General features: G+C 35.9%; 1 protein-coding gene across 1 annotated transcript; it reads left to right on the plus strand.

The window, feature by feature from the left end:
- Window positions 1-7,167: 7,167 nt before the first annotated feature.
- Window positions 7,168-21,320, plus strand: LOC136041937 (uncharacterized). Its single transcript, XM_065726749.1, has 2 exons — window positions 7,168-8,245; window positions 19,264-21,320. The coding sequence occupies exon 2, from the start codon at window positions 19,323-19,325 to the stop codon at window positions 21,318-21,320; it is 1,998 nt and encodes a 665-aa protein (XP_065582821.1). The 5' UTR covers window positions 7,168-8,245; window positions 19,264-19,322.
- Window positions 21,321-21,638: the final 318 nt, after the last annotated feature.

Here is a 21,638-nt window from a genome sequence, read left to right on the forward strand (position 1 = left end):
CTGTGGTATAGGAATCGAAAGATAATCAAAAAGTTCCATCTTCCGAATATTATTGAGAAGCTGACTGATCTACACAAAAAGCTCTCAGAAACGGCGTATCGGCGTTTGTCGCCTCACCACGGTCTGATCCGTTTGTTTGATTAATGTCTATTGTTGACTCTCGTTTTTTTTTTGTATCACATTTTATTTATTTATTTTTTTTTTCCGTTTTTCTTCAAGTCTTTACAAATAAATATTATTATATTATATTATTATATAGGCCAGTGTGTTCTCCTGATGAGCCCTTGTGTTGGGATGTTGCCTCTGAATTATTTGTCTTTATTATTTTTTCTATTGTTTGGTAAATGACGTCTTATACTTATTGACGACATGACTGCCTGTCCATGGATTATTCTTTATGGTTGATTGTGTATGGCTATGCTGTTTGACCTATGTGATTGGATGGATGAGTAGGGTTAAGGCCTCATTCAAGTGCTGGTCTATATTAATCACTAATTTAGGAAAACAGTCTTCCTTTTCTCCTTCTGTCTCTCTCTCTCTTTTTTTTTTTTTTTTTTTTTTTTTTTTTTTTTTTTTTTTGTGTTTGTGCTGTTGCATTGGTGATTTCTCTTTTCGTGATATATATATATATATATATATATATATATATATATATATATATATATATATATATATATATATATATATATATATATATATATATATATATATATATATATATATATGTATATATATATATATATATATATATATATATATATATATATATATATATATATATATATATATATATATATATATATATATATATATTGACGGCTTGTGATAGATTGCTTTTCTTTCCTTAATCAAACAAAAAGACAAGTTTTTTAACTGAAAGTAAGGAGTAACATTAAAACTTAAAACGTACAGAAATTACTCGTGTATGAAAGGGGCTGTTCCCTCCTCAAGTGCCTTTCATAGACGAGCAATTTCTGTTCGTTTTAAGTTTTAATGCTGCTCCTTACTTTCAGTTAAAAAAACGTGTTTTTTGTGTGTTTAATTTCTGAAGGTTTTTTGAATTAACACTTGTTTGATTTTGTTTCTCCGCACATGAAAAATTAAAACGAACTTTGTGTATTATTTTTTTTTTTTGCCAAATGACTTTCTGTTAGTTTTGATCGGACTATTCTGAGAAAAAGGGGTGGGGGAGGAGGCCTAGTTGCCCTCCAATTGTTCGGTTCCTTAAAAAGGCAACTAGAACTTTAATTTTAACCAATGTTTTTATTAGTAAAAAACATACGTAAATTACAATTTAACTTAGGTAACAAACTTATATTTGAATAATTTTATTATGTATATTTGGGGGTTTTCCCCCTCATTAATGCCTCGCTCTTTACTCTACTCTAAAGCTTTAATTTTGTCCCAATTCTTTAAGAATGACCCCTGTATCACAAAGGCCATAGAATAGATAGTCGAAATTACTAAAAATACTTTAGCGTAATGAGCGAGGTATTTAGGAGGAGATGGATCCCTCATATAAGTAATAATCTCTTTTCGTTTTAAGTTTTAATGCTGTTCCTTACTTTCAGTTGAAAAAAAACTTTATTTTTATTATTTTTTCATTTTTTTTTTTTTATAATGCTAGAAAACCCTGCACCCCCTTCATGGAATTTCTCTTCCCCCATGAAAAATTCTTCCAAGGGAAGATCCTCCCATGAGCCCCCTCACCCAACCGAAAATTCCCCCTGAAAACATCTGCACACCTCCCAATAACCATTACTGTATGTAAACACTTGTCAAAGTTTGTAACTTGCAGCCCCTCCCCCATTGACTATGCGGGAATAAATCAGCCCCAAAGACCATAGTTATTACGTTTTTCGACTATGTTGAACAAAATGACTATCTCAAAATTTTCATCCTTTGACTTTGGGAAAAAATGATCGTTGGAGGGGGCCTAGGTGCCCTCCAATTTTTTCGGTCACTTATAAAGGGCACTAGAACTTTTTTTTCGTTATAATGAGCCCTCTTGCGACATTCTAGGACCAGTTGGTCGATACGGTCATTGTTTTTTTTAGAAAATGCTAGAAAATCCTGCACCCTCTTTTTAAAAATTCTCTTCCCCCTTGACAAATTCCTCCATGGAAAGTTCCCCCACATAACCCACTCCCCTCACCAATTAAAAAATCCCCCTGAAAACGTCTGTACACTTCCTAATATGCAAACACTGGCCCCTCTCACGGGTACTGTGGGGAAGTAAGTTGTCCCCAAAGACATAGTCACTAGGTTTTTTGAATATATTGAATAAAATAGGTATCTCAGAATTTTAACCCGATGACTTTGGGAAAAAATGAGCGTGGGAGGGGGCCTAAGAAGCCTCCAATTTTTTTGTCACTTAAAAAGGGCACTAGAACTTTTAATTTCCGTTAGAATGAGGACTCTCACGACATTCTAGGACCACTGGTTTAGTACGATCACCCCTGGAAGAAATGGTTCTCTGATACGCTGAATGCGAAGGTGTGATTTTTGTTAAGATTTTATGACTTTTAGTGGATGTTTCCTTCCCCTTTCTTCCAAAATAAGGCAAATTTTCTCGTGCTCTTAACTTTTGATAGTAAGACTAAATTTGATGAATTATATTTAAAATCAGCATACAAATCCGATTCTTTTGATGTATCTAGTAGTATCAAAATTCCGTTTGTTAGAGTTTTGTTTACTATTGAGCTGGGTTGGTCCTTATTACAGTTCGTTACCACAAATTGTTTGATTTTCTAGGTTTCTCGTGGTGGAAAGTCTAAGATATGACGTGTAAATGAAAGCAAGATATGAAATACAAAATCTGCTTCATAGCTCTGGCAGTGAGGAATAGATGGATAATGCAATTGGCGAGAAATAAGCTAACAAGAAATAATGAAAATAAGCTATGATAAGAATAAATAAGCTAATCGACAAATGTTTCAGCATTGGAACAAATTCAGTGTTAGAGATTAAGGTCATTCAATACCTTAAAAATGATTTTGTGATTATCAGTTTCGGCTGACTGTCTCAAAGACAAATCATCCAATTGGCAATTTTCCCAATACTACTGGGAACTCCCAAAGCAATTTTGTTAAAAATTTATAGTGGACCTTAAATATGTCAACTGCTCTAAAAGGTAACGAGAGGCTAGTTTGGAATAAAAATGAAATAATCTTTTAATAATTGTAAAAGCAAAGCGCAGTCACTTCAATGTATCTACATCTATATATATAAAAATAAGTTGTCTGTCTGTGTGTCTGTCTGTGGATCAGGTGACGTCATGTTTCTGTGTTGACTGACGTCATGAAATTAGTTGTCGTCATTTTTGCTTTGACGGTGACGTCATTCAAGATATTTAAGACATATGTTCACGTAGAAATCTATTAATGTTTAAGTTTACAATGACTGATGAACTTACAATGGCAAAAGCCGATGAAGATGCTCAAAGAGTCTATGCCAAAAAACTTGCTGCTGATAGAGAAAGTCAGAAAAGAAAGCGTGCCGAGGAATCAAAAGAACAGCAAGGAAATGAATGCTTGCCTGAAAAATTATAATTTATGGGCGCACGTAAAAATATTAAAATTAACTACAAATATGCGTGTCCGATTGCAAAACGGTGACTCTGGTCAAACATTTTCAGATCAATTGCTGGCAATTGGAAACGGAAAGCTCCCAGTAGACTCAATTTCAGGACGTATACAACTACCTGCTGATTTCTGTAATTTAGTGACGTCCAAAAATGAATTGATTGAAAAAGTATTTCCGAATATTCTAAAAAATTATAAAAATAATAAATGGCTAAGTGAAAGAGCGATTCTCGCACCCAAAAATATAGACGTCCACGAAATCAACAATATTGTTTTGACCAAGATTCGAGACCAGGCAGTCCTTTACAAGTCAGTCGACACAGTTTTGGAACCAAATGAAGCGGTTAATTATCCATCTGAATTTTTAAATTCCATAGATCTTTCAGGGTTTCCACCACACGTGCTACAACTAAAAATAGGCGTACCAATAATACTTTTAAGAAATATCAACCCACCAAAGCTTTGCAATGGCACGCGACTTGCCGTAAAAAAAAAACAATGGAAAACCTAATAGAGGCCACAATCTTGACAGGGCCTTTTGAGGGTGAGGCTGTTCTTATTCCTCGCATTCCCATGATTCCAACGGATCTGCCTTTTCAATTTAAAAGATTGCAATTCCCAATTCGATTAGCATTTGAAATCACCATTAACAAAGCTCAAGGTCAATCATTAGAAAAATGTGGTATAGATCTTAATACTGATTGTTTTTCCCATGGACAATTGTATGTTGCATGTTCGAGGGTCGGTAAACCTGACAATCTATTTATATGCAGCGACAACTGGACAGCGAAGAATGTTGTATATTCGCAAGTTTTACGCAGTTAATTTGTATTGTATCTATCTATCTATCTATATAAAAAAGCGAAGAATGTTGTATATTCGCAAGTTTTACGCAGTTAATTTGTATTGTATCTATCTATCTATCTATATAAAAACGAGTTGTGTGTATGCATGTTTGTTTGTTTGTAAAAAGAGCGTTTGCATATGACGTCATTATTAGTACATACGGCTTTGTATATGCACAGACGATGGGAAAGCCCAGAATGTTGTATATTCGCAAGACTCTGGTCTAACATTTTCAGATCAATTGCTGGCAATTGGAAACAGAAAGCTCCCAGTAGACTCAATTTCAGGACGTATACAACTACCTGCTGATTTCTGTAATTTAGTGACGTCCAAAAATGAATTGATTGAAAAAGTATTTCCGAATATTCTAAAAAATTATAAAAATAATAAATGGCTAAGTGAAAGAGTGATTCTCGCACCCAAAAATATAGACGTCCACGAAATCAACAATATTGTTTTGACCAAGATTCGAGACCAGGCAGTCCTTTACAAGTCAGTCGACACAGTTTTGGAACCAAATGAAGCGGTTAATTATCCATCTGAATTTTTAAATTCCATAGATCCTTCAGGGTTTCCACCACACGTGCTACAACTAAAAATAGGCGTACCAATAATACTTTTAAGAAATATCAACCCACCAAAGCTTTGCAATGGCACGCGACTTGCCGTAAAAAAAAAACAATGGAAAACCTAATAGAGGCCACAATCTTGACAAGGCCTTTTGAGGGTGAGGCTGTCCTTATTCCTCGCATTCCCATGATTCCAACGGATCTGCCTTTTCAATTTAAAAGATTGCAATTCCCAATTCGATTAGCATTTGCAATCACCATTAACAAAGCTCAAGGTCAATCATTAGAAAAATGTGGTATAGATCTTAATACTGATTGTTTTTCCCATGGACAATTGTACGTTGCATGTTCGAGGGTCGGTAAACCTGACAATCTATTTATATGCAGCGACAATTGGACAGCGAAGAATGTTGTATATTCGCAAGTTTTACGCAGTTAATTTGTATTGTATCTATCTATCTATCTATCTATATAAAAACGAGTTGTGTGTATGCATGTTTGTTTGTTTGTAAAAAGAGCCTTTGCATATGACGTCATTATTAGTACATACGGCTTTGTATATCCAAGGACAATGGGAAAGCCAAGAATGTTGTATATTCGCAATTTTTACGTAGTTTGAAACACATATATAAATCTATCTATATTCACAGGTGGGACACAGGGACACAACTACAATGGCGCGTAACTAATATGGCGCGTAACGACTTACGCGCGCGGGGGGGCTTGGGGGGGGCGCGAAGCGCCCCACCAACTAGGTGTTGAGGTGGCGCGAAGCGCCACCCCAACAGCTAGTTATAAATAATACGTAACCTTATGTCAGCACAAAGGTGATACCACAATAGGAAACTTCCAAAGCTATCAAATTGCTCTAGCAATACATCCTTTTAGCTGATTTTCAATGTTTTCCGACCAGGTATGCTAGAATATTTTTAGAGACTAAGCTCTTTCCTGAACTTTAAAAAGAAAATTCCGGTCCGTTCGATCGAAAAAAAAATCATTAAAATGACTTAAGTTTCGTTAAATCTGAATATCTATCTCCAGCACAAAATGGGAAAGTTTAAATATTTTTTTTTAGATTTCTAAAAAAGTAGGTGTCAGCTTTTAGTTTTCTGTTGTTTATTTGTATATTTTATCCAACCTCTACAGGTTTTGACAGACCACTCAGTTTAATTTCAAATAGTTTGGCATCACAAATTAATGAAGCTCAAAATGGGCGAGATATGGCAGTTCTTTGCAGTGCTGTAACCTCTTAAATAAACTTTTATTCTCAAACTTAGCTCTTACAAGAAAAATCATTTATAAAAAATAACCTTTAAAATGTTCCATAGTGTGTAACATAAATATTCAAGAATTTTTGCATGTTCAGGAAACTTGTTGGCTTGTGTTGTACTCAAGCTTTGTACAGAAAATTCGTAGTAAGGAGCAACTCTAAGTAAGGAGTAACATTAAAATTTAAAACAAAAATAAAATATTATGTATATGAGGGAGGTTGCCTCCTCCTCAACACCTCACTCTTCCCGCTAAAGTGTTTTGGTACCTTTGAAAAAGATTCTTATTGGTCTAATTAAACGACCCTTCCGCTTCTGAAGTCGTTATGAAAGATCTGGTACAACATTCAAGCTTTAGTGTAAATATTGAGGTGTTTTGGAGGGACCACCCTTCTCGTATACATAATAATTTCTGTTCGTTCTAGGTTTTAATCTTGCTCCTTATTTTAAATTGAAGAAACTTTTTTAATTTAACTTCTGTCGTTTTTAAATAATGCCGGAAAATCTGGTTCCATCTCCAAGAAAGATACAGCTTCCCTCCCCCTCAGAAAGATCCCGACCCCCTAACAATTACGCTCAACATATATACACGTAAAACTGATGAGACGAAGAGAAAGTAAGACTAATAAAAAGAACTCTGAATAACAATTCTGGCAAAATCCCCCAGTGTAAAATTATACCTTAAAAGCTCACCTCCCCAGAAACTACCCCATGCAAAATTCTCCCCGTGGAAAGTCTTCCCATCAGAAATCCCCCCCCCCACCCGAAAAATGAGTGCACACTTCCCAATAACAAATATTATTCGTACTTAATGAATAAATTGTTTATCTTAAAGACCTTTCATCTATGCTGAACGAAACGGCTATCTGTAATTTTTTTATCGGATGACTTTGGGGGATTTGGAGGGGGACTAGTTGCCGTCCAATCTCTTTGGTTGGTTAGAAAGGGCACTAGAACCTTCGATTTCCATTCAAATGAGCCCTATACCTATGTTCGAGGACCTTTTGTGACTGTTCGAGGACACCTCTGGAAAGAAAACAATAAAAACATTTAAACACACACCTGTGATCTATCTTCTGGCAAAAATAAAAATTCAGATTTTGTAGATAGGAGCTTGAAACCTTATATTAGTGTTTTTATTTTGTACGCCGAATCTGATGTTGTGATTTTCATTAAGATTCTTTGGCTTTTATGAAGTGTTTTTCCCCATTTTCAAAAATCAGATTAATTTTCTCAGGGTCGTAGCCTTTGATTTATGACACTAGACTTAATGAGCCTTCTATATTTGGAATCAATAATAAGCCGAGACTTTGATGTATCTATTGATATCAAAATTCCGTTTTTTCGATTTTTAGTTACCATTGAGCCGCTTCGCTCCTTGCTCACAATTTGTAACCGCGAACTGTTTGAAAAGCTGAGTAACTATATTGTGGTGTTAAGCGTAGAAAATTTGTCTGATTTATTTCCTTTTCTTGTTTTTATGTTTCAAGAACGGCGAGGAGTTATTCTACGCCATTTCATAGTTGAGGATTATGTCTCATATAGAGAAAGTGCAAAGAGAGTAAAGAGTGATTAATGTTTATGTATACACATTGTCTGAAGCTAAGTTTCACAGTATAAAGATTAGCCCAGATATTCCATTTCTGGATCATGAACAAACCCTTACTCTGATTGTTTCTTCTTTGTCCGGACTGCCGTTGCTAATATTTTTCACTATATTATTGTTAATATGAGTCAGTCAACTGCATTACGATGACGTCATCTGCGATTCCCCTGGTGATCCCTGTCGGTTTCTTTCTCAGATATCGATTCTCGCTTCTCCGGCGTCAAAAGCCATCTCGACGCCGAGAGATGGGTCTGCCTCTGCTAAGAAATCGATAACTTCTAATTGGCATGTGAGAGTTCAGGAGTGTCGTTTCTTAGTTACTCTAGTTTGGTGGTAGTGTTCATTTATCTAGGAGTATGAGCATCTCATTTGGTAAGATACGGCGCTGTTGTCCTACGGCGCTGTTAAACACAATTAAACTCAGTCCTGCTTTGGTCAACTTCAAGCATCAGGGGTTAAGGGTTACTATTTGTTCCGTATCAGGAGTCGGACTTTATTTTTTTTTTTTATCAGCATAACCCAATTTTAATGAAGTTTTATAATTTAAAAAAAATGAAAGTTAGGAACGACATTGAAACTAAACTAACAGAAATTATCCTATATATTTTTGGAACTGATACCCCTTTCAACCACTGCTCTTCACGCTAAAGTTTGACTAAGAAAAGAACTAGCCCAGAAGGATAGTAAATATAGCCAGTTTATAACTGCACGTTCTTAGTTAAGCGATTGTGTTTTAAAACTTTTAAGCTAAAAAAAAAGTTTAATTTTGAGCAAATGCGAATAAATGCACCCTTTTATTATTGAAGTACTGTGATACTACGAATTAAAACTTCTGTAAGAGCAGCTATTCTCATAAATGAAAAAAAATGGTCTCACTTAAGTGTAAAGAGCGTTGAATAGGCAGAATATGTGATAATCTGTATTATATGTGATGATCTTATATGTGTTAACCTCTTTATGAATAATCACCGTCTGATTTCAATTTTAGTTTCACTCTTATCTTTCATTTATAAATATCGTTAGCTTTGTTTTCGTTTGTTTTAACAATATGTGCATGGTAATCTAAACGTCAAGGCTACCACATCCTCAGCTCCTCGCTCTTTATACTATTAAATAATAAAAAACAAGTTTTTTCAACTGATAGTAAGGAGCGACATTAAAAATTAACGAACAGAAATTATTCCGTACATGAAACGGGTGGCTCCCTCCTCAATATCCCGCTCTTTACGCTAAAGTTTGACTCTTTCTCACAACTCTACTTTTTAAAACATTAAAAAACTTTAGCGTAAAGAGCGGGGCGTTGATGAGGTGGAAACCCCTTTCATATACAGAATAATTTCTGTTCGTTTTAAGTTTTAATGTCGCTCCTTACTTTCAGCTGAAAAGACTTGTTTTTTTTTCAATTTAATTTCTGAACGTTTTAGAAATTATTCATATTTTGATTTTGGCTCACCGCACATGAATAATTAAAACAAAATTTGCATATCGATTTGTTTTTGGCTAAATGAATTACTTTGATCGGACAATTTTGATAAAAAAGAGGTGGGAGGGGGGCCTAGTTGCCCTCCAATTTTCGGTTACTTAAAAAGGCAACTAGAACTTTTTTTTACGAAAGTTTTTGTAAGTAATAATATACGTAACTTACGTAACGACCTTTTTTATTTGTATATTTTCATTTCGTATATGAGGGGGTTCCCCCTCGTCAATACCTCGCTCTTTACACTGAAGCTTGAATTTTGTCCCAACTCTTTAAGAATGACCCCTGAATCACAAAGGCCGTAGAATAAATAGTTGAAATTACAAAAGATACTTCGGCGTAAAGAGCGAAGTATTGAGGAGGAGATAAACCCCCTTATATACGTATTGATTTCTTTTCGTTTTAAGTTTTAATGTTGCTCCGTACTTACAGTTGCAAAAACTTTTCCCTCATTATAAATTTCTCCTTGGAAAGATCCTTCCACGTAACTCCCTCCCCCGAGCACCCCCCCCCCCCAACGTGAAAAAGTCCCCCTGAAAACGTCTGTACACTTCCCAATAACCATTACTATGTGTAAACAATGGTCTAAGTTTTTAAACTTGCAGCCCCTCCCACGGGGACTTTGGGGGATTAAGTCGTCTCCAAAGACATAGTTATTAGGTTTTAAGACTATGGTAAACAAAATGTCTATCTCAAAATTTTGATCCGGTGATTTTGGGAAAAATGAGCGTAGGAGGGGGACTAGGTGACCTCCAATTTTTCTGGTCACCTAAGAAGGGCACTAGAACTTTTAATTTCCGTTAGAATGAGCCCTCTCACGACACTCTAGAACCAGTGGGTCAATACGATCTCCCCTGGAAAAAACAAAAACAAATTAACACACATCCGTGACCTGTCTTCTGTAAAAAAAAAAAAAACAACGAAATTCCAAATTTTGTAGATAGCAGCTTGAAACATCTATAGTAGGGTTCTCTGATGCGCTGAATCTGATGGTATGATGCGCTGAATCTGATGGTATGATCGTTAAGATTCTATGACTTCTAGGGGGTGTTTCCCCCTATTTTCTTACATAAGGCAAACTTTCTTAGGCTCGTAACTTTTGATGGGTAAGACTAAACTTGATGAAACTTATAAATTTAAAATCAGCATAAATACACGATTCTTTTGATGTCGCTATTGGTATCAAAATTCCTTTTTTTAGAGTTGTGGTTACTATTGAGCCGGGTCGCTCCTTACTACAGTTCGTTACCACGAACTGTTTGATAAAATTAGAATTTTTTCGACAACGCTTCCAGAATAAAGGATCATTTTAGTGCATTTGGTTTCTACATCATAGGCAATGCAATAGCGCTGCCTATGTAAGGAGCGATTTGGGCACAATGTATTATTATTTTTTTTTTTTGGTTTTAGACCAGGGCACTTCGTATCCATTGAGCTGTCGTAGAAACTTCGAAAAGAGCTCATACGGTTGTAAATAGAAAGAGCTAGTTCCCTTTTTAATAGCCAAAAGTGCTTAGAGGGCAACTAACCCCCCTCCCACGCCCACCATTTCTCCAAACACATCCTAACAAGATTTTGAGATAGTTATTTTGTTCCTCGTAGTTTTTAGGTCCAGAAATTTTGTTTTGATGATGACCCCCCCCCCCTCACAGCCTTTAGGGCAAGGGTTGCAAGTTATACCCTGGGGGCATTTAAGGTTTATGTATAAAAGGGTGATTATATAAACTTCGGAGGGGGCTCATTGAATTCTTAATCAGAAGTTCTAGCGCCCTCTTCAAGATTCAGAGTTATCGGAGGGTGAATACCCCCTCCCTCATACACACCTCGTGTTTTACCGAAATGCATCTGACAAAAATTTTGAACTTCTAAAAATGGCTCATTCGATTGGACATTAAAGCGGCTAGTGTCCCTTTTAATAGTCGAATGTGATCTGAGGGCAACTAACCCCCCTCCCACGCCCACCATTTCCCCAAACATATACAATCAAAATTTTTATATATCTATTTTATTTAGCGTACTTAAGAGTTCCGGAAATTATTTCTTTGAGGATACCCTACCCCTCCCGGTATTTTCCTGAAATGAGTTAGATTAAAAGTCTTTAGATGGTCGTTTGCTGTCGTAGAAACTTCTAAAAAGGTTCATTTGATCGGAAATTGAAGAGACAAGTGGCTCTTTTAATAGTCGAAAGTGATTAGAGGGCAACTAATACCCCTTCTACGCCCATCATTTCCCCAAACACATCCAATAAAATCTTTTAGATAGTGATTTTGTTCAGTCTAGTTAAAAGGTCCGGAAATTATGTCTTTAAGGATGACCCCCCCCCACACAGCCGTCAGGGCATAAGCTGTAAGTTATGCCTTTAGGGCATTTAAGTTGTTTTTTTTATTAAAAGGTTGGTCGTATAAACTTCGAAGGGGGCTCATTGGATTGCTTATCGGAAGTTCTAATACCCTTTTTAATATTCGAAGTGATCGGATGGTGGATATCCCCCTACCCCCTGACACCTCGTATTTTCCTGAAATGCATCTGATCCGTAAAAAGTTCAAAAAAGGCTTATTCGATTGGAAATTGGAAGGGCCTTTTTTAATAGTGAAAACTGATTGGAGGGCAAGAAGCCCCCCCCCCCCCCACGCCCATCAATTCCGAAAATACATCTAATCAAACTTTTGAGATAGCTATTTTGTTGAGCGTAGTTGAAAGGTCTGGAAATTATTTCTTTGAGGATGACAACATCCCCAGAGCCCTCAGCACAACGATTGTAAGTTTTGCCCGAAAGGTATATAAGGTTCTTATGGTAAGGGTGATAGTATAAACTCCGGAGGGGGCTCATTGGATTGGACATCAGATGATTTAGTTCCCCTTTTAAGATTCAAAGTGATTGGGGGCACGGGCTTCCACCCCTCCCCTCCTTACGTTGTATTTTCCACAAATGCATCGGATAAAAATTTTGAAGTAGGGCTTTGTTCAAAAATAGTCCAAAGATCATATAATAAGGCCTTTGAGGTGGACAGAATCTCCCAGAGTCTGGGGGTAAGGGTTGTAAGTTGTTTCTTAGGGGCATATAAGGTTTTTATAGAAAGGGTGGTCGTGTGAACTTTAGAAGAGGCTAATTTGATTTTAAATGTACAGTTCTAGTTCCTTTTTAAGAGTCAAACATGATGGAGAATAATCGGACCCCCTCCCTAACATCCTCTTTTCCCAAAACACATTAAGTTGAAATTGTGAGATAAGCATTTTGTTACCAATAGTCCAAAAATCATATAGCTATGTCTTTAGTGTGGACACAATTCCCCAGAGCCCATTGGCAAGGATTGTAAGTTATGGACGGGGTATATAAGGTTTTTATGGAACGGATAGTCGTATAACTTTGGATTGGATGGAGCCTATTTGATTGGAAGTTGTAGTTGCCTTTTTAAGAGTCAAAAGTAAATAGAGAGCAATCCGCCTCTTCCCCCAAGCCCATCGTTCCCCAAAACATATTCGATCGAAATTTTAAGAGAGTTATTTGTTTACCCTTGTTGAAAGGTCCAGTAATTATGTCTGGGAATGTCAACCTCCCCACAGTCCTCAGGACAAGGGATGTAAGTTAGGCAATTCGTTCAAAATTTACACCTATTATATATTATTGAGAAAGGTATGCATGTTTAAGCTTTACTTTCCAAGAAGACGAAGGGTCTTCAGGTGAGACTTTCAGAGAATTTTGAGAGGGGTTTTGAAGTATTTCAAAACGCATTATGCGTATACGGACTCTCAAAAGGGTGAAACACGGGAATAACTGAGTATACTAATTTGGAAAAGTCAGGAGATAATAAGGGAGATGATCAAAAGGGTAATATTTGTATGCTACCAATACTACTACAACTATCACCACTGCTACTACCACAGTACTCCATTTACAGTATTAAGAGTAAATTTGAACTAAATCAAAAGAGGGTATGTCCATGCACCTTGTCAAAATAATGTCTCTTAAGAATTGATTTGTGTATTAAGTTGGAACTTTCAGAGAATACTTAAAGGGGAAAATGATCTCACCAAAAAGGACTATGTGCACACTACGTTAATACTACTGCTATTGCTACATTTACTACTGCTACTACTACTTCTATTGTATCTACGTGTACGGCTATGAGCATTGAAATGAAAATTTCAAGAAGTATATGAACATACAGGTTATCAAAAGAACTTATCAGCAATGTCATAGCGATGGCTAATTTTATTAAGTTGAAACTTCTCGGACTTGATGCGAGGGATGTTTTACTGACCAAACGGCAGTAGGTTAATCTACTGCTGCTAGTAATAGTACCTCTATTCAATACTATTCCTAGTAATATCAATATTACTATTGTGACTAATTTTACAGCTATTCCTATTGGTACTTAGTTGAAATTTTCAAGAAGTTTTGAGAGGGAAGATGAACTGAATCAGAACAGGCCCTCTAAGTGCAGTTTGTCAAAAGGGTGTAGCAGCAATACCTTAGGAACATTTTGGGGTATGAAGTTGAAACTAACAGTGCTTTTTTGGGGGATGTTGAACTAACCAAAAGAAAATATTTGCATACTAATGCCACTGTTTCCGCTCACACTACTGCTACTGTTACTATTATTACTACTTCTATTACTACTACTGCCACTAAAGACTAGGTTACTAAAATTAATTTTACTACTACTACTACTGCTATTAAAACTAAGGAAATTAAGGTGAAAAATTTAGGATATATAGAAACTGTATGGAACTAAGTCGAAACACACTATGCCTACACAGGTTGTCAAGCAGTCGCGTCAGAAACGGTTGATGGTATGTATTAAGCTGAAACTTTCAGCGTGTATTCAAGGGGGTGTTGGAGAAACCAAAGGTGCTATGTGCATACTGCTACTAATATTTTTACAAATATTGCTACTTTGCAAGATAAGGATGTAATGTGAAGCTTTTAAGGAATATTTAGGCGTATGTTGAACTAAATCAAAGCAAACTATGAGCATATGGACTTTCAAAAGGTAGCAAAGCAATATCTGAGGAGCAACTTGTATTATTTTAAGGGTAAGTTGTGTGGGACTTTGAGCCAGCCACTCTGTGTATACTTTTAATACTACTACTAGAGTTACTGTAAGGGTGTTAAGGGTGCTAAAAGTGTTAAGATGTAACTTGTAGGGAACGTTTAGGAGAACGTGTAGGGAACGTGTAAAAGAAAAGACCGTATGCTTGCAGGTTTTTAAAGGAACATATGAGCAATATCATAGGCAGCTACTACTATATAATATCTAGAAATATCATTGAAACTTTTAAAAGAACTAATTTGATGCTAAATTAAAATTTTTGGTGCCTTTTTTTAGAAGAGATTGGAGGGCAAGTTGCCCTTCTCTCAGACCCATTCATTTTCCAAACGTATCCAGTCAAAATTTTGAGACATTCGTTTTGTTCAGCATGGTAGAAAGGTCCAGCCACTATGTCCTTAGAGATAATTCGTCTATTATGCTTTAAAACCAAATGTTGCTTTAAGCTAAGTCAAAACTTTTGGGGTTACTACTACTGCAATTTCTACTCTTACAGTTTAAATAAATTAAAATAGGGTAAGCGTATCCTGGTTGTTAAAGAGCATAGGTAGAATCTTTTTGGAATGATCTTAAGTTTATTTTTTCTGGTCAAATTCAGAAGCTATAAAATTTAATTAAAAGTTACAGTTTGTGTCAGGATTAATAATTGTTAAAAAAGTTTGTCAAACAGTTCGTGGTAACGAACTGTAGTAAGGAGCGACCCGGCTCAATAGTAAACGAAACTCTAAAAAACGGAATTTCGATGCTAAAAGATATATCAAAAGAATCGGATTTTTATGCTGATTTTAAATATATAAGTTTCATCAAATTTAGTCTTTGTCATCAGAAGTTACGAGCCTGAGAAAATTTGCAGTATTTTAGAAAATAGGGGGTAACACCCCCTAAAAGTCATAGGATCTTAACGAAAATCGCACCATCGGATTCAGCGTATCAGAGAACCCTAAAGAAAAAATTTCAAGGTCCAATCTACAAAAATGTGGAATTTCGTATTTTTTGCCAGAAGACAAATCACGGGTGCGTGTTTATTTGTTTGTTTGTTTGTTTTTTTTTTTTCCAGGGGTCATCGTATCGACCAAGTGGTCCTAGAGTGTTGCAAGAGGGCTCATTCTAACGGAAATGAGAAGTTCTAGTGCCCTTTTTAAGTGACCAAAAAATTGGAGGGCACCTAGGCCCCCTCCCACGCTCATTTTTTTACCAAAGTCAACGGATCAAAATTTTGAGATAGCCATTTTGTTCCACATAGTCTAAAATCATAATAACTATGTCTTTGGGGATGACTTATCCCCCACAGTCCCTGGGGGAGGGGCTGCAAGTTACAAACTTTGCCCAATGTTTACATACAGTAATGGTTACTGGGAAGTGTACCGACGTTATCAGGGGGATTTTTTTGGTTTGGGTGTGGGGTTCAGGGGAGGGGGCTATATGGGAGAATCTTTCCTTGGAGGAATATTTCATGGGGGAAGAGAAATTCAATGAAAAGGGCGCAGGACTTTCTAGCATTACTATAAAAAAAACAAACAATGAAAATATAAACATGAAAAAGTTTTTTCAATTGAAAGTAACGAGAAGCATTAAAACTGAAAACGAACAGAGATTATTACGCATATAAGGGGTTCTAAAAATACTTTAGCATAAAGAGCGAGGTATTTAGGAGGAGATAAATACTTCACTCTTTATGCTAAAATTTTTTTAAGTAACTTCAACTATTTATTCTACGGCCTTTCTGATTCAGGGGTCATTCTTAAAGAATTGGGACAAAACAAGATTTAGTGTGAAGAGCGAGGTATTAACGAGGGGACCAACCCCCTCATATTTATAATAAAAATATAAGAATATAAAAGTTTGTTACGTAAGTTAATTCTTAAGTTGCGTATTTTTTTTTACTAATAAAAACGTTCGTTAAAAATTAAAATATCTAGTTGCCTTTTTAAGTAACCGAAAAATTGGAAGACAACTAGGCCTCCTTCCCCACCCCTTATTTCTCAAAATCGTCTGATCAAAACTTAGAGAAAGCCATTTAGAAAAAAAAGAATTAATATGCAAATTTCATTTTAATAATTTATGTACGGAGAGCCAAAATCAGACACACATTAATTCAAAAACTTTCAGAAATTAAATAAAAAAAACAAGTTTTTTGAAATGAAAGTAAGGAGCGACATTAAAACTTAAAACGAACAGAAATTACTCCGTATATGAAAGGGGTTTTTTCTCCTCGACGCCCCGCTCCTTGCGCTAAAGTTTGATTCTTTCTCGCAACTCTACTTTTTAAAACAATAAAAAATTTTAGCGTAAGGAGCGGGGCGTCGAGGAGGAAAAACCCCTTTCATATACGGAGTAATTTCTGTTCGTTTTAAGTTTTAATGTCGCTCCTTACTTTCATTTCAAAAAACTTGTTTTTTTTATTTAATCCAACATACAAATAGCAACCCGTCCTATGGAGTCTTATAGGAAAAACTGAAAAGATGTAAAATATTATTTGATCCTTGAAAAAGACTGTCAATAAAACACAATAAAAAAAAACAATTATTAATTAAAAAAAAACTTTTATACATAACAAGTTTTTCAAAGAAAAGTAAATAGCTCCATTAAACCAAGAATGTGCAAAAATAAAGTCGAATAATCCTCCAAGCGTAAAACTTTCAGGATCACTTTCAATAAATAAATGAAACTCAAAACGAAAAGAAATTACAATAAACAGCCGAGTCAAACTCAAAACAAGCAAAGATTAACATGAGTAAGGCTGATAATCCCCATCCCTTCTCAAGACTGGAGTATAATTTGCACTCTACTACGCATGTGGGCATAGTGTGTTTCGACTTATTTCAATACAGTTACAATATTGATCAAAGTTTTTTGCCTTAATACCCTTAGGTTTATTAGCAGTAGTAGTAGCACCAGTAGTTATAGTAGTAGCAGTGGGAATAGAGTTAATAGTGTTAGCTTTAGTAGCAGTAGTATTAGTATTAGCAGCAATAATAATAGTAGTTGTAGGAGTAGAAGCTGTTGTATTATAATGTAAATATTGTCTTTAAGTTAGTTCAACATCCCCCACAACAAGCGTTGTAAGTTTTTGTTTCACACACGAAACTGTTCCTAGGATATTGCTGATATGCCTTTTGACAACCTGCATACGGATGGCAGGCTTTCATCCGTACAACAGAGATTTTCAAAAATATTCTCTGAAGATTTCACCTTCATACCCTTAGGTACAGTTGTGATAGTAGTCACAGCAGTAGTATAACTACTCAACTTAATATAATTAGCCATTCCTATGATATTGTCGATTTGCTCTTTTGATAATCCGTATATTCATATAATTGTTGAAATTTTCATCCTAATGCTCTTAACCTTACAAGTAGTTGCGATAGAAGTAGTAGCTGGAGCAATAGTAATAGTAGTAGTAGAACTAGTAAATGTAGCAGTAGCAGTAGTATTAGTAGTAGTGTGCACACGCATAGTGATAGAAGATAGTGTCTGAACATGGATTTTGAAATGAAGATTTTGGATTTGCCAAGGACTGAAAAAGAGGCAATTATATTTTTCCAGGATAAGGGGTTGTTGCCCACAACAAAACAGTGCGTCAATAGACACAACATGACTTTATACTCTTACGAGAAGGAACATTTTTGGAAGTGTAACAATAGGCCATGTTTGAAAAAGTCTATTTGCGTGTAAATATGTGGTTTGCTGACAGTAAAATACCATTTATATGGTAATTTTACAATTTTCCTAATAAAGTATTATATTTTCATCATATTTTGATTTATTTATTAGATTTATTAAAATTTGGGCTATATATTTGCTCATTAGGGGGGTGGGGTGCACAATATCAAATGCTTAACATAACCTAACACCTCTAAATATAACATATTTAATTAAACTGTACCTGTGTCGTAATTTGTTTCACGAAAGAAATTAGCTTCATTAATTGAGTGTGTTCTGAATAATGCACAAGTACCCACGCTTCTTTCTGCCTCTTGATAGATATTGACTATTCATCCCGTGCTTAACATTTTTCAGGGTTAATTGGCACGCGATACTTTTCTTGAGCTTGATCAAATGTTCAGTATAAAATTTTATGTTTTATTCTTATATTCTACAACATAGCCTTTTATGTTGTAATACATACGGAAATACATTTTTTTTTATATTTGTTCTTGCAAGTTTAAACCTCTTCACCTTTTGTACTTGTAATGTAGGACGTTATATCTTTTTTATTCAGGTTATTTGAGATAATATGTTGTTTGGAATGTGTATGAACAGTAAATGTAATAAACGTGTAGCAGCTTATTCTTGTCTGCCGTCACAGTTTTTTTTTACAAGCCATTTAGTTTTCATATATAAGAGAAATTAAGTTTTTTAGTGGATTATTTCATTAGCTATTGTAACTGTTTAGCCGACGCGGAGGGGGGGAGAGGATCGCTTGGTTCCTAGGGGGCACACATTTCTCTTCAGGAGCTGTCGACCATAATATTAAAATCTCAATGTCAAGCCCCATGACATTTTACACATTTTTAAAGGATTATCTTAAATTCGGTATCTTTTTCCCAGACCTGTAACAAACCTGTAATATTTTACTGGTTTTGGGCCTACAAGGAAAGAAGAATTTTGTTTCTTTTTTTTCTTTTAGAAATGCTCAAGTAATAGAACAAGTGAAATCGTCTATTGCTACTAACAGTTTCCACGTAAAGTTTCATATACGAAGAAATCAGTAAAGGTAAAAAATAGTCATACCGATTTATAAAAAAAAGAAAAAAAAGAAAATATTTTACCTAACATATTTCAAAAGCATTTGAAGTGCAGTGTCATGTAGTGATGTGTATGTAAAGACATTCTGTTTACCAGCTCTCTTTTGTTTACAGGAATAAATTTCGTTTCATATCAAGATGCGTTGTATTGTCTGCTTTGAAGAGACACAGGCATGGTTGAACAAAGAAAAAGTTTAAAAATTTCACTCACAGACTCTGAGTTTGAAGACGCTATTGAACAACTTTTCCCTCGTTGTAAGCCAAAAATAGCAAATAGTGTTAATTTAAGGGGATCTAACATTCTCCCTACTGCTGGTGATTTTGTGCATTCTGGACCAAGACAACTGCATGATAAAACCTGTCAGCATTACCAAGAGTCTGCAGCATCGCCTTTAGAAGCTAGACGTATTGGAAGGAGAATGAGGCCGAAGTCGTCTAGACCCCGAATAGATAGAAGATTTATTGATAGACATAGACGTGCAAATAGACTCACACGACTGAGAGATCTTCAGGTCATCAATTCCCCCAATGAACGATATCATCGTCCTCTTTCCTGGGATGGCTCAGAGAGTGTTGATTCTGTAGAATTTCAGAAGTTTTCTCCTAATGATGATAGATTCCCTTCTCGTGCGAGGAATCATGCGTGTGGAACTGTGATATATGATGATATTAGTGAGAATAAATTTAGAGAAACTGATAGTGATGATGAAAGTGAATGTCAGCCATATGCTCGACGATTCAATCGAAGATCTCTTGGGTTATTAAAGAGTTTTTCCTCCGAAGAAATTTCATCACTCAGTGAAAGTGGTGGTTTGACCAGTCAAACTCAGAGTGAAGCAGGTACTCCTGTTCGCAATAGAAATTCAAAAGATAAACAAAAAATAGTTCAGTATGATAAGTCACCTCGTAGATATGGGGCTAGAACTGAGACTAACGGGATTACAGCTGAGGATGTGAGTAGCCCGGAATACCTCACAAATGGACGAGCCTACGAAACTAGTCCCGAATATATCCCAGTCAAAAACTTCAAACCTGGTTTCGCCAAAAGGATAGAATCCAATAGTAACCCACCGAAAATTAATAGTAATACTATAGATCTTAATGATTTTGAACAACCTGAAGAGGTTATCCAGATACAAAATAAAGCTGATGGATCTTATAGCTTGTTTCAGTTTTCGACGAGCTATCCTCAAGAAAATCTAAGTCCTTGCGAGCTATTGGAAAATCCATCCCTTGAAACATGTGAGGATGAGTTCGTTGAAAAAGAGGCTAAGAACCGACTAGGAAATTCATATGTTGCAAGGAGGCTTGCAGAGCCTGTCCTGGAAGAACAGGCCGAATCAATTAGCCTCAGTGAAGAACCCTATGTATGTGATGTTGAAAACAATCCGCCTCAACCCCAACCAAAAATCACCAAAGAACGTGATTTACCAGTTAGACAAATGTATCCATATCCCGATTCATCTGATTTTGATTCTGAGGTTGAAGTAGAAAGCGATTCAGGTCGATTTCTTGAAAGAAAATTAACAACTGAAGTCAATGACACAAAGCCAGTTGATGCTTCGGAAATTGCTACGAATAACATTGGTAACAATTCTGAAACTAAAAGACAAACTCTACAGAGAAAAGAAGAACAACCACAACTAGATCCATTAATCGATCGACAGATGCAGGCTATAGAAGAGACATTGCTAAGAACCTCGATCTTTGATTCTTCTGCCAGATCTCAGAGTGAGCCAAACAAACCAGAGCCAAAACCCTCATTAGCCACATTACGTGCTATGTCACAGCCAACATCTGAGCCTGCAGTTTTGTCACCGACAATTACTATGACAGCTTTGCCTGTTCAAAATTGTGGATCTATGCCTTCTACCTATATTGGCCCCCCTGCCACTCTGAGGCCAACAAAGCCGATTTTTCTACCACCGATTGCAAATGGACAGCTTCGTGCAAGTTTCAATCCTTTCAATACCCAACTAGGGCAAGGGGTCCCGATTTTCCCCCCTGCTTTGCAAGCTGACCCTCGTGCTGTTTCTGTTAAGCCAGATTATACAAAACAAGTTGAACAGTTCTTGAAGAGTCAAAGTTTGGCCAAAGATCTTGATAATCAGCCTAGTTTGAGTCAGGATGAGAATTTGATTGGTGAGATTTGTAAATTATTTTCTTGTTAATAATTGTCTTTGTTTCAGTTTGGAATCCACCCCGCCTTTAGAAAATGTAAACAAAAAAAGTATACTTTTAGTCTCCTTCTACTTCTTGTTCCAGTGGAATCAGGGAAAATCGTTTAGAAGGGAAACTGAAAAGGAAAAAAAACCTTTAAGGCCAAAAATAGGCTTTTTCTACTGTTATAACTTGTTGCTATGGGGATATTTGCACGCACGAAAATCGAGATTTTTGTGAAAACCTAGTAAATTCCTCGAAACTGAACAAACAGTATTAAATCGCGTAATCACACCAGGAGAATGGCATATGCCTCCTTCTAAATACAA

This window comes from Artemia franciscana, unplaced genomic scaffold (assembly GCF_032884065.1).
Source record: "Artemia franciscana unplaced genomic scaffold, ASM3288406v1 PGA_scaffold_50, whole genome shotgun sequence".
Classification (NCBI taxonomy): Eukaryota; Metazoa; Arthropoda; class Branchiopoda; order Anostraca; family Artemiidae; genus Artemia; species Artemia franciscana.